Here is a 12,959-nt window from a genome sequence, read left to right on the forward strand (position 1 = left end):
CAATTTCATACCAGGCTTAAATTTTAGAACTACGCTCCCACTATTTTGCTGCAAAATCGTGTACACAGGACAAGGTTTGTGGAGAGGCCTCTCACTGCTTGCACGCAAACGTGTTGAGAAACCCAGCTTGGCAACGTGATGAAGACACAGGTATATTAAAAGCTTGTAAGGCCTCTTCCCACACCAAGAAGTGTGTTTATCATGGCTGAGCTGGACCACACCACCAGTGTGGGCATACGAAGAGAAGAAACTTGAACGGGAAGCCTCTGGTAAGTAACAGAGAAACGCTTCCTCCTTTTTTCCTGCAGAGCATCTGGTGATTAAAGACTGTCGCTTTGACCTCTGCTCATCTGGATTCATCCAGAGGGAGCTTGCGCCTCTGCGACACAAGGAATTAAAGCTCTGACCACTTCTTTATTCCCCAATACAGAGCCTTAACCCAGATACTTTTAATGCAGTTTGAAAAATATGGAAATTAGGCTGCAGTTAAGTGTTCACGTCCAAACAAATTTTATTACAGAGTTTACAAAGCCAGAGGCAGACAAGTCTTTTGCATCTTGTAGATGCTTGTTACAGTTCAACATTTTTTCCAACTCATTTGGACAGTTTTATTCCTTGTAAAAGGACTGGGATTGACTGCTTAATGCTTTAATCTCCCAGATTTCTCTCTCAAATGGTCTGGAAAGCCCAGGAGACAAACGGATGCAAGAAGACACCTCTGTTTCACACCAAAACTGCAGACCCTTTCCTCCCCCTAAAACCTCTTGGCTTACGGGTGCAACTATCACAACCTGCCCACAAGCTCTAATCTGTTCTCATTTTTTAAGTGCTCCTTGTTGCCTGGTGTGGAGCTAAACGCCTATGCTTCAATAGACATTATGTCACCCCTTAGCCCTTGTACAAACAGAGTGTCTAATACCTTGACCATATACACCACGCGAACACAGTGCAGTAAGTGACAAGATAAGAATACTGCATCTGCACCCGCATACAGGAGTACACCTCACCGTGAACATCTGTGTACATGCTTTGGACATGGCATATTTTACAGCCTGCACTTGATAAAAGACATTGTGACTCTCCATTTGCCACCAGTAAGATTTTGGGTGGATCAAATACATCTTCTCTAAAAGGAGGCTTCAAATAGCTGATTCATAAGTCTCTCATACTGCAAACGACCATTAAAATACACAGAATAACACATCTTTGGAATACTGTTTGAAAAACACTTTCTCACTTATTATCGGGAAATTTGACTTCTTCGGAACAAGTGTTAACACTGTCTTGATTAATTTGTAAAGCTATTCAAGCCATGAAGTACATCTGCATGCTGAGTATATTTCAGATACTGTGCTTCTGTTTTCATTTTCAAAATGTTTTTATTTATACACTAATATTTGACCTATGAATATTCCAAGTTTATATGGAGCCAGCTGTTCTGAATTCTGGTTATACTGAGCGTTCGTGCAAAACATCAGGTGATATCATTGGATATTTTTAAGGGGAAAGTTCATAGGAAAGCAGTTATGTATTCTTGTGATTAACACCACATTGGATCAAAACAGTCATGTCTAGCTCTCTGAAAATACAGCTACTGTTTTAGTTAGAAGAACACTTCGGCTCTGTCTACATTATCCTTTTTTGCCAAAAATTCCCACTATTGCTACCACTGATTCAATTCTGTCATTGTACTATGATGAACACTGCAACGTAAAATAAAAAGAGCTGCAGGCAGAGCTGTCAAAATCTTTGTGCCCTTAACAACAAAACAAAAAATCTCTCATGCCATCACCAAATAAAAAACCCAAAAAACAAACAAACAAAAAACCCCACCCCCAAAATCTACCCAACCCTACAGGCTGTTTCTTAGCCTGGGAGCCTAAGTAACTCAAAGTTCAGGAAATACCAGCCCCGATCCATAGCAGGTTTCAGAAATCAAAGTTCAGTATGATGTATTAAACGCCCCTGCAATCCCACAAGGGCTCAGTTTATTTAATTAAGCCTTTTTCTCCTGCAACAGCCCTGCAGCAGCTGCAGCCCCATGCCCTTCCCAAAGCCACCACCTTGGGAACCTGCTCCGGGTGCAAAGCAGGGGACTGCAGGGCTCCCCGTGGAGCAGACTCCCCTTCGGGGTGCTGGTGCCGGCCACCCCTGCTGCAAGTGCTGCAGCCACGCAGGAGGCAGCAGGAGGCACCACTCCTCATCCTCTGCCAGCCGTGACTGGAAAAAAGGTGGAAAGAAACAACCTGCTGAACTGTTTTCACGCACGTCCCCTCACTCTTGGCATATCACAGCTGGAGAATCCCAGTCCCAAACACGCTCTCCACACTTAGAAACACAGGTGGCTTGGGCTGGAAGGGGCCTTCAAAAACCATCCAGTTCACTCCCCCTGCCACAAGTAGGGACATCATTCACTAGATCAGGTTGCTCGAAGCTCCATCCAACCTGACTTCGAATGCTTCCAAGCACGGGGCATCCACAGCTTCTCTGGGCAACCTCTTTCAGCACCCCATCACTCTCACTGTACAAGATTTCTTCCCTACATCCAATCTAAACCTACCCTCTTTCAGTTTAAAACCGCTGCCCCATCAGACAGGGAACCTAGGTGTGACCCAACACCAACCTCCAAGAATCAGGTGAATGGAAGAAGACTTTCTAGTCCTTAACCTCAGTCTCCCAGGATCTGCAGTCTGATGCCTGCTGATGCAAATGGGAATCTCTCAATCACAAGCCATTTTTCCATTCAGGCAATAGCGTTTGCTTCCTGTTTCACATCGGTATATAAATGATCAAACAGAAATGCTAAATGATTAGTAGGTCTGCACTTAACAGCATTACTGTGCATCTGCTGGGATACAGCAGAAACACACGATGGGAATGTTTATGTCCCGAGTAACTTGTACCTTCCTCTAACCCCCCACAAGTTAGCAATGAGGCAAGATGACTTAAGAAGAATCACACCTCCACGGCACGGAAAGTCTAAACACCACCTTCCTTCCTCCTAAATCACAAACACCACTTAGAAGTTTATATTTAAAACTATGAGAGAGAATGTCACCGCCACGATGCGCCAGGCTAGACCTGGCAAGGATCTGCAGCTCCTTGGTGGAGGTGCAAGCCTGCAGCAAGAAGTCCCTGCAGGAGCTCAGCACAAGACATCCACAACAGAGCTGCCCAAGTGATTTTCTGATGAAGCCACATTGAGCTGGAAGAAAAATGTCAAAAAACCCCCTTTTTATAAGAAGCAGTTTATTATCAACTTTGTTCGAGGAAAAGAACTAGGAAGTGCTGCTTTTATTTTTACCAAAAAATCCAAACCAACCAACCTCACACCTGGGTTTGTATTTCAAAATTAACTTTTTCATTATTTATACATAAAAAATTTGATTCGAATCAGTCAAGACTGCTTTGGCAATACTAACTTTTTCCAATTACAATCACTTTTTGTTGTTGTAAGACTTCAACACTTCACCCAAATTTAAGAGTGTAAACTTTCAAGTTCTGAAAAGTTTTCACAAGACAGAGAATAGTCCTGCTAACGTCACATGGTCTGGTTCCAGCAGCTTAGTCCAGATTACACTTAGACCTGGATAAACTGCTTACACAAATGTGACCCTCCACTAATTTCAACAGTGTAGGTTTCAAACAGCAGCTTCACTGGGAGCCACACATCCTCCAGGGCTCCTGGCCAAAGGCAGAAGGATGACTGCAGTCCCTCAAATTCAGAGTCCGGACGAGCTGAGGACTTCTAAAAGACTGCTTGCCCTTTCTTTAATCGTGTCATCAGGCAGCTGCATGCTAGCAGGCAGCTCATAAGCAACAACTACTTCAAGGAGATGACATAAATGAGGACCTTGAGCTGCATCAGTTGAACAGCAAATGTAAGGCTGCTCTCCGACACTTGGGATCTGTCTTGGCATCAAAGCCCAGTATACAAGCCTTGGCAGAAGTCAGTAAAGTCATTCCCATCATCAGCTTCATGATTTCTAATACTGGCCTGCTCTGGACACACGTGGAGGGCGCTGATCGCACGCCGGGAGCGCGAGGCTGTACACAGCCAGCTGGCTGCACAGCCAGATCCGCAGCATCACACACTCCAGTTATTCCCTGTGAGTAGATGTCTTGACCCTTACAACATGTGGCCAAGAGCATAAACAGATGGGATGACAGTATGAACGGTACGGTCCCGTCAATATAATCATGCAACGTCCCTGATACATCTTGGTTGCCTAATTTCATATCCCCTGACAGCAAGCATGACACTGGGAAAAAGACAGGTGGGCTGGTCAAATCCTTCAGAAGAAAAAATTCACCTGCTTTAGAAATGCACGTGATGATGCTGGAGCGCCGCTTCCCTCCTGTGAAAAGCCATGTGGAGCGAAGGCATATTGCTTGCGCCTAAGTACTTGCCATGGATTTGTGCAAGATCATTCCTAGAAGGAAATCTGGTAGGCGATGTCTGCCAAAAAGATGAAAAGCCTGTTTGGAAGACATCACATCCATAAGTTGCTGCTTTATAAGCAAAGGGTGAGGGAGTATTTGTACAGCGAGCCCTACGCTGACCTCCAAGCAGCTCCCTTGCACTGAAAGGCAGCACCCTTGTCCCAGCACATACTTGAAGTCTTGCAGGGAAAAAGGGGATTGCTTGGGGTTTTGGGATTCAAAAATAAAAGAGGCTTTTCACCATGGTCCCAACTCAAATCACGTGGAAAAGCTTCAGGGCTGCCTGCAGGACTGCCTGGCAAACAGCTGGGTTTCCCCTCGTGTTTTTGCCTGAAGACCTCCCAAAAGACCTGTGGGTCTTGTGATAAAGGGGAAAACCCCTCTCTCCAAAAGCACAGTGTTACAGTGAATCCAAGCTGTTAGTCTGCTACAAAAAGGGAGGAAACTGTGGATAACCAGGTACCACACCCCAAAAGCAGCTTTTTACCATCTTTAGAGGGTTTGATGGGTTCAGACTTTTCCTGCACAGCTATCCAGCTGTCAACAGCCCCAGATTTGGGTCATAGCAGAAACCCACAAAGACTGTCACTGGATTTCTTGGGGGAAGCATGTAGCTTTTTTTTCCCCTCAGTGTGGATGCCAGGATAGGGAGGCATGAGTGAGGACCAGAAAACTTCTTCCCCGTTTTGACACAGGATTGCTCCACAGCACCTTTCATTATACAGGGAATAATTCTGGCCACAGTTAAAGCAGCAAAGTCTTCAAGAGCTTGTTTCTGGCGCTACATGTGGTACACACTACTCTCTGAAGACATCAGCCAGTGAAACAGGGGCTGGAGAGCAGCTCCTCTTCTTCACATCAGCACTGATGAACCAGAGGATACCAGGGAGGCTTTAGATCTGCCACAGCCCCCAGCCCAAGTCTGCAGTCTGGTTTGGGCAGTGACACTCTCTCCCCTCATCTCCCCAGACTGAGGGAGAAGGGGTTTGTTGTGAGGAACTCGATACATCTCTCACTAAAACAGTCTTGGCAGCAAAATACAGGGATGTTTGCCTGAGTCCAGCTGTCAATCCAGCATCACTGCCTCAAAGAGGGATCTCTATACCAACCCCAGGTTGTTTTGCAAGGAGAAAGAGGAGATAACCCTATCTGGTGCCCTGAGGAAGGTACATTAGTCAAATAAGAAATGTTAATAGATGTTACTTTACCAACAGTGCTGTGTCAAGACATGCCAGTGCTACATTTATATCAAGGATGTTCCTACAAGAAGAGCTGAACCCGCAATGTCGTACCCCCTGGCACCACAACCCTGCTGTACAGCCATTCACCTGGCACACAAGGTTGTTACCCTGCGTGGTCTCAAAAATCCCAAATAGAGCGATCTAAAATGCAGGTGTTTCCATCTGTGCTAGATATCCAGACTTCCTACGTCGGAAACTGCAAGAAACAAGCACTTTTTGGGTGCCTCATCCTAGTGAAAATGCCTGAAATCGACACTTTTAGGATCATCTTCCCAAAATAGGGATCAGGTTTACAGAGGGTAGATTGTATTTTCTGTCAAATCATTTTTTGGTATCTAACCTGATAAATTAAAATTATTATCTAAATTATCTGAACTGGTTTATATCTTATGTGTGTTTTTACTTGTAATGGGAATAAACACTTATTTCTACTCCCTGATACTGCTCTCCAGGTGCTTTATAAAACAAAGTGCTAAGCATCTCCTGGAAATCCTGGACACTCAAAGTTCCCCTATAGTCAGCCCCTCTGGGAATTGTCACCCACACCTTGCAAGTCTATACTACAGTGCAGACATCATCAGGTAGGCAGGATAAATCCCAGACTCTACTCTTTGAAGGCTGATATCTCTTGTCCTCCCTGTAAGACAGCAACTCCCTGCACCTGGAGAACCTCCACTCCTCTGTGTCCCCCTTTTTTCACTGTTTTGTTGGGGCTTTTTTTAAAAAAGAAATTGTCTCCTGGGACATCATCTTTGAGCCTGGGACACACCTGCACTGCTTGAATAATCCAACACCTCACCAAAGTCCCTCAGCTTTGCAAGACCTTGACAAGGAGCACATACGGAAACATAGCCTTCCCCAGGCAGAAAACACATCTGCTGTACCCCCAGACTGAAGGAGTGTATGTGTTGGTCAGGAAGGGCTGGACCACTGCACCTTTAAAATCAGTGGTTGACTACAAGCTACTGACTTTTTGGGCTACAGGGCTGGAAAAATCAAATGCACTTTTAAAAGAACATCAACACCTGCAAACTTTCAGGACAAAGCAGGACTTCTCTCTGCACAGCTGACCTAGATGATGGCTCTCCAGCACATCAAGATGCATCATCAGATGTCTGTCTGGTTCTGGGCTGTAGTAGAAGCAGTATCAGCACCTGAAGACAGGTCACCATGGCCACCCACACTGACCTCACATCCACACAGCCGCACGCGTCTTCAGGGCAACCTGCACCAGGTACACCCATGTAATACCGTACACTCCTGATCCTGAGAGAACGGCCAGGGCCCCTCGCATCTCTTTGGTAGCTGCCCCTTCAGTAATGGAAAGGGAAGTCTTTAAGGTTGAACACAGACAAAGCTCTTCAGAAGCCGATTTTAACCAAGCAGAAGTTATTATAGGTCTGCTCACATACAGGAAACCCCAAATAAAATAATTCTGGCAGGGCCTGCTTATAAGGGGACTCCAGCTGTGAGTTTTCAGGGTTGCTTGGAATACACTTCATTGGAATAGTCAGTGTCCTTGAGGTCAGGAAGTCTTCCCTTTCTGCTGCGATCTCACCATGTTTTGCTGCATTTTCTAGACTACATCCGATAAGCCACTTGGATAGATCGCAGGCTGGCTTTCTCCCACCACACCTTCAGTTTCTATACTGCAATATAACCTTAGGCTTCCCGTAGTTTTCTGGCATGAATTATTGTTTAGTGGAAAAGTAAATGTCAGTACATATGTGAAAGACCCCCCAAAATCCCCGACATGTCAGAGGAGCTGCAGAAAACAGCCAAACAGCTGTTCGGTCTCAGTCCGTCGATTTGCCAACACTCTGGTAACAAACAATCACGTTAAATGACATTATGGTTTATGACTCGGAACTTGGAAGTTGATGAGAAATTTCTGCAGTTGATTCATACTTCCTGAGACTCATAACTAACATTTCAATTGCGCTATTTTACTACAGTACATGAATAATTTTCCTTGTTGTTACATAAGTGTCTAGATCCAAATTATCAGAACTGATTTGAATTTGAATGGGTTTTTTCTCTTATTTTCCAAAAAACACGTACTTTCAGGTCCACCATCTAATACTGCTCTCCTGGTGCTTCATAAAGCAGGCAGCTAAATACCTTTTAAAACACCACATGCTCACGTTTCTCCCTGAAAATCAGCTCCTCTGGGAACCGCCCAGCCCCTTGCAAGCACCTTGCTCTGCATCCTTTAAATAAAACGTGCTATGGGGATTGCTTAGAAACAGCTATAGCTGACACCATGCTTCTTAAATTCACAGCTCCAGGTATAGGTTCTGAAAGTCCCCAAGGCAGAGAACAGAGACAGTGGCAGCAGCAGCTCTGTGTATTCCAAGGATGGAGAAGTTTGGGGAGGCTGGGAGAAGCAGAGAAGCAGCTGCCCTTTGGACTCGAAACCCGTACAGTGTTCCCACATCTCGGGGTCCGAGCTAGACACAAACCACGCTGGCTTCATTGACGGACGATTTCAGGATGTCTCAATCAAAAGCATCAGAGCTCTGAGACAGCAGCACCACCTAAACACCCCTGGGCTAATTTTAAAGGAGAAGGCTGAGACCCCGACAGGTACAGCTGCAGTATGTGGAGCCCAGGGGGCTGCACTGCTGGCAGGGCTGAGCACCCCAGCAGCTCAGCTGTGCCTGCAGGACTTGCAGTCACCTCGATTTCAACGTAGACAAATCCTTCAATAACCATCTGGAGCGCAAGGGGGGCACTTCTGACCTACTACGGGATTTTCATCGGGCACAACAATTACCCAGCTCTTGTTCTAAACACATACACCATGGTACAGAGCTTTTGAGCACATCTACCGGCGCTGGGAGCACTGAGAAATTTCCCGCTGCAGTGACATACCACTGCTCTAGATGAGGAAACACACAACAGTTTGTATTTTTTTTTTTAAAACAGGTGTCATTGTTCTGGTGTAAAAAGACACAGTTTTCAGCTGACTGGCTAAGACACTCGAGCTTCGCAGGAATTCCCTAAAAAAAGGAACTGCAATTTGCCAACTGAAATATTTTCATTCTCCACATTAGGCTGAATCTAATTACACTGTTTCCTTACAATTGCAGTCTAGTATTCAGAGCTCCTTCAAGTAAAAAGCTTAATGTCTTTCCCACTGAAATGCCCACCTCGGAGCCCTTCACATCAGTAACACACTGACAGCATGATTTGTCTGAAGAACAGCTTGACATGTAACAGAACTTATTTCAAGATTTATACGTGATAAAGATTTTTATCACTTTCCCGGGCTCAATCACCAGAATATCCTACTCAGAGTCACATATTCATCACCACGCTAGCTCAGATCCCTCAAAAAAAGAGGAGACGGAGACACCACGGAGCAGCACGGGGACACCAGAGAGTAGCATGGGACGTACTTTGCTCCAGCCCCAAAGGCATCCCCGGAGCCTTGCGGGACCTTGCACGGAGTGAATGAACTTGCGCTCCGGCTCCACTGCCCAGGAACCAGAGCGGGGTTGGGTTTAATCCTGAACGACAGGCTCCGACCGCTATCGTCACAGAGAGGACAAAAAGACTATTTAAAAATAATAATAATAAAAATAATAATACACCCTTCTTTTTTTGTCCGCTTCGGGTTTTGCGTTCTTGGGCTTCTTTTTTTTTTTTTTTTACCGTTTGCGAGAAGGATGGGGGGTTTTGCCCTTCGCCGAAACAAGCTGTCCCCCTGGCCGAAGCCCGCGCAGCCCAAGGCGGGTCCCGTCCCGCGGACCCCCCCGCCCCCCTCCCCGGGACACGGGTGTCCGCGCACCCCGGCACTCACCCAGGTTGACGAAGCTCATGACCATGTCGGCGTCGTTGAGGAAGGCGCTGTCCTGCGAGCTGGGCAGCGGCGGCGGGGCGGGGGGGGGCGGCGGACGGCCGCTCCGCTCCGCGCCCGCGCTGCCCTCCGCGCCCTCGGCCAGGGCGTGGTAGAGGTCCAGCATGAAGCGCGGCGCCGCCGTCAGGCGCCCCGGCGGCGGGGCCGGCGGCTCCCGCGGCAGCGGCCGGGGGCGGTGGGGCAGCCCCAGCACCGAGAGGATCTCCCGCTGCATCTCCCGCTTCTCGTGCGACTTCAGCCGCCGGTACAGGAAGCCCGAGGCGGCGGCGGGCGGCGGCTCCGCGCCCTCCGCGGGCAGCGCGGGCTCCGCGGGGCGGCAGGCGCCGCTCAGCAGCGCCCAGCAGCAGCACAGCCAGGCCAGCCGCCGCGGCATGGCGCTCGGCCGGGCGGAGGCAGGCGACGTCCCCGCTTCCCCCTCTCCCCGGGGGCTCCCCGCCGCCCTCCAGCCCTGCCCCCCCGCGGCGGCGGCTACCGCCCGGGCCGGCGGGGGGCTGCCAGGCCAGAGGGGCTCAGCGCTCGCCCCCCCCGCCGCCGCCGCCGCGCATGGCCGCCCGCAGGGCACCGCGGGGCAGCCCCCCCTGCCCCCCTCCCTCCCTCCCTCTCTCCTCCCCCGCCGCCGCTCAGGTGCGGCGGGGCCGCCCCCGACCCGGCCCGGCCGCTCAGTTCGCCATGGCCCTGCCCGGGGGAGCCGCGCCGGGCCGCGGGGTCTGCGTCTGTGAGGGGAGAAGGAGGAGGAGGAGGAAGAAGAAGAGGAGCAGCAGCAAACTTTTCCCCCCCCTGCCAGGGAGAGAGAGAGCGAGCGAGCGGCTCCTGCGGCTGCAGCCCCGGTCCCCGCGGGCTGGCCGGAGCGGGGCTGCTGGCGGCGAAGGCAAATCACCAGCGCGCCCGCCTCTCGACGGGGCGGGCGGCCGCTCCTCCGGGGCGGGGAGCGGGCGAGGGCGCAGGTAGCGCGGCCCCGCGGGGCGGGGGGCGACGGCGGGGGGGCCGGCTGGGGCTTGGGGGGGGCGGGCGAGGGACTGGGGGGGGCGGACGGACAGCGGAGCAGGTTAAGAAGCGCCGGCCCCGTCGGTTGTCACCCGTTTGCGGCGCTCCGCAAAAGAGCGGCGCCGGCCGCCTTAGCCTTGCGCCTCGGCGGGCTCGTTTCTTTCTAGAAGAAGGGTTTCGGCCACCTCCTCCTGCTCCCGGCCCTTAGAGGATATAGGTTATTTGTCCTGAAAATAGATGAAGTGCAACCTATCCTAAATCTTGCCGAAGCCTTTACAGCTCATTTTAAGGGGATGCAGCATCCTACAGCTTTTCTGGAATACCTTGCAAAACTGAGCACGGAGCGTTGGTAAACGGCTGGTGGGGGTACCCCCGCCAGCCCTGATCCGTGAAGCACCAATGTGCATGCTGTGAAACAGGTTACGCTGCTCTAAAAGAACATACCCGGTCCTACAGTAGGGGTCTAAAGTTGCAGCTCAGATTTCAGCCCTTTCATAAAAGAGAAAAAAACCCACCGTCCAGCACTCTAATAACGGCAGTGAGGTTGAGCGAGGAGCAGCTCTTCCATATGCTGATCTCTGACTTCATGGATCTTGCTCGGGCTGGATGAGTAAATCCAGGCTAGCCCCGCTGAAATCAGTGCAATTACTCTAGGTTTGAACTGGGATAATTTCATAGGAGTTGGCCCTGAGAATAATATCTGGACCATTTGAAGTCACTGGCAAAATTTCCATTAACTTTATTAGAATCAGAATCTGGCAATAAGCTCGCATTCAGTTTCCCAGAGACACAGCTGAGAATATTCAAGACACAGTATGTTATTTTCAGAAGTGGAGGTTACAGCGAGCATTCACTTATGTGAAAGCAAGGTTACAGATGGGTGTTTTAACTGCACCGGTCAAGGAACACCATAATACCGGGTATTTAAAAGCTTGTTTTGGAAGGAAAAAAAGGCATCTTTAAGGAGATTTGAGCATAGATATCATGGGAGTGGGAGGAAAGAGTATGGAAGTTGCTTTTGCAACATTCCCCTTTTTTTTCAGTTTGTGAAGATACTCAGAATTTGAAAGCGGGGGTGCATGTGACAGCCTGGACCCAACACTCTCCTTTTGCTGTGCTGGACCCCATTACCTTCACGAATGAGGTCTGTGTCATCCCCTAAGGACTGGGGAAGGCAATGTCGAAGGAAACTTTTGTACTGCTGATTCGTTTATCCACTTTTCTCAGTTTAGAGCAATGGGGCTGGTTTAATTAAAACAGGGAGAGGAGGGCTCACTCCCAGAGGGGAGGTGAGCAACACCCCTCTCCTTCTGCGAGTCGGTGTGGGATCCCACTGGGAAAACCCAGGCTCCCGGGAGGACAGCCCGGTGTGGAAGCTGTCCCGCGTCCCTCTCAGCCCACCAAGGAGGCATTTTATAGCTGCCTTAGGAGGGACGTTTGGAGGCTGGGAGGAAACGCAGAAGCCCTGATGTCAGTGAGGGAGATTTCCCAGGCAGGTACTTATCCCGCAGGTGGTGAGGGAAGGGAGCAGCTGCTTCTGTGCCATTCACTTCCCAGTCTCTGAGCCTGTTTGGATGTAGTTCATGTCGCTGTCTCCAGCAGATCTTTGTAGCCTCCACTTCTTCCTGTTTTGACAGCGACAGAGGGAAGTGTCCCATTATACTGTTATCTCTGAAGAATGAACCCTTCCCTCCAAAGCGTCCCCTGCTCCTCCTGAAGTCGGGCAGAGATGGTGGACATTTAGCAACAGAGAGCATTACACTCCAGGGCAGCAGTTGGGTGTTTCTGCTTCTTTGATGCTCAAATGTGTATCACCTATACGTTTTTATTCTGAAAGAAAAATATTTGAAATACTGCCATTTGCATAGGGCTTACTGCAATAAATAGCAGCTGTAGTAACAGTTGGCAGCATTTGTGCATCTGAGTTTGATGCAGTCGGAGGACAGGAACACAAACCAAACCTTCCAGTACTTCCCTGTTAAGTTACCTTATTCTTAAGGTAAGTTCCCATGTGTAGCTAGGAAGATAACACCCTCCTTAGGAAGTCATTGCACCTTTTGTTAAGCTTAAATTGACTCTTTCACTTTCTTTCAGCAGTGCTTCCCAGAGGTGTACGCTGCTTATCCCTGGAAATGCCTTCCTGCCTGTAGATGTGAATGCTTTACCTCAGGTTTCAGACCAAGGAAAGTCACTGCATCACTCAGCAACTTGCTGAGGGGGGAAAGAATTAAGTCTTCTTACAGAGGTCACCTACAGTGACAGATTTCAGATATTCCTGCCATCTCAAAGGGCGAGTTTCTGCAAAGGATTTTAAGACTTCAGATGAGAGCTGAACACCCAACTCTCTGGCGGAGGGCAAAGGCTCTGTTTTTGGCAACTGCTGCGGGCTGACACACACGTTTTAAGAGTTAATTAAACATATATTGTAG

At 49.1% G+C, this 12,959-nt stretch overlaps 1 protein-coding gene across 1 annotated transcript in view; it reads right to left on the bottom strand.

The window, feature by feature from the left end:
• BMP6 (bone morphogenetic protein 6) overlaps positions 1 to 9,964 on the bottom strand; it is a 91,998-nt gene extending 82,034 nt beyond the window's left edge. Inside the window, exon 1 of the mRNA XM_074872247.1 lies at positions 9,490 to 9,964. Coding sequence (XP_074728348.1) covers positions 9,490 to 9,919 — 430 coding nt within the window. The 5' untranslated portion in view covers positions 9,920 to 9,964. The remainder of the gene's footprint in view (positions 1 to 9,489) is intronic.
• Positions 9,965 to 12,959: the final 2,995 nt, after the last annotated feature.

This window comes from Strix uralensis, chromosome 1 (assembly GCF_047716275.1).
Source record: "Strix uralensis isolate ZFMK-TIS-50842 chromosome 1, bStrUra1, whole genome shotgun sequence".
Taxonomy (NCBI): Eukaryota; Metazoa; Chordata; class Aves; order Strigiformes; family Strigidae; genus Strix; species Strix uralensis.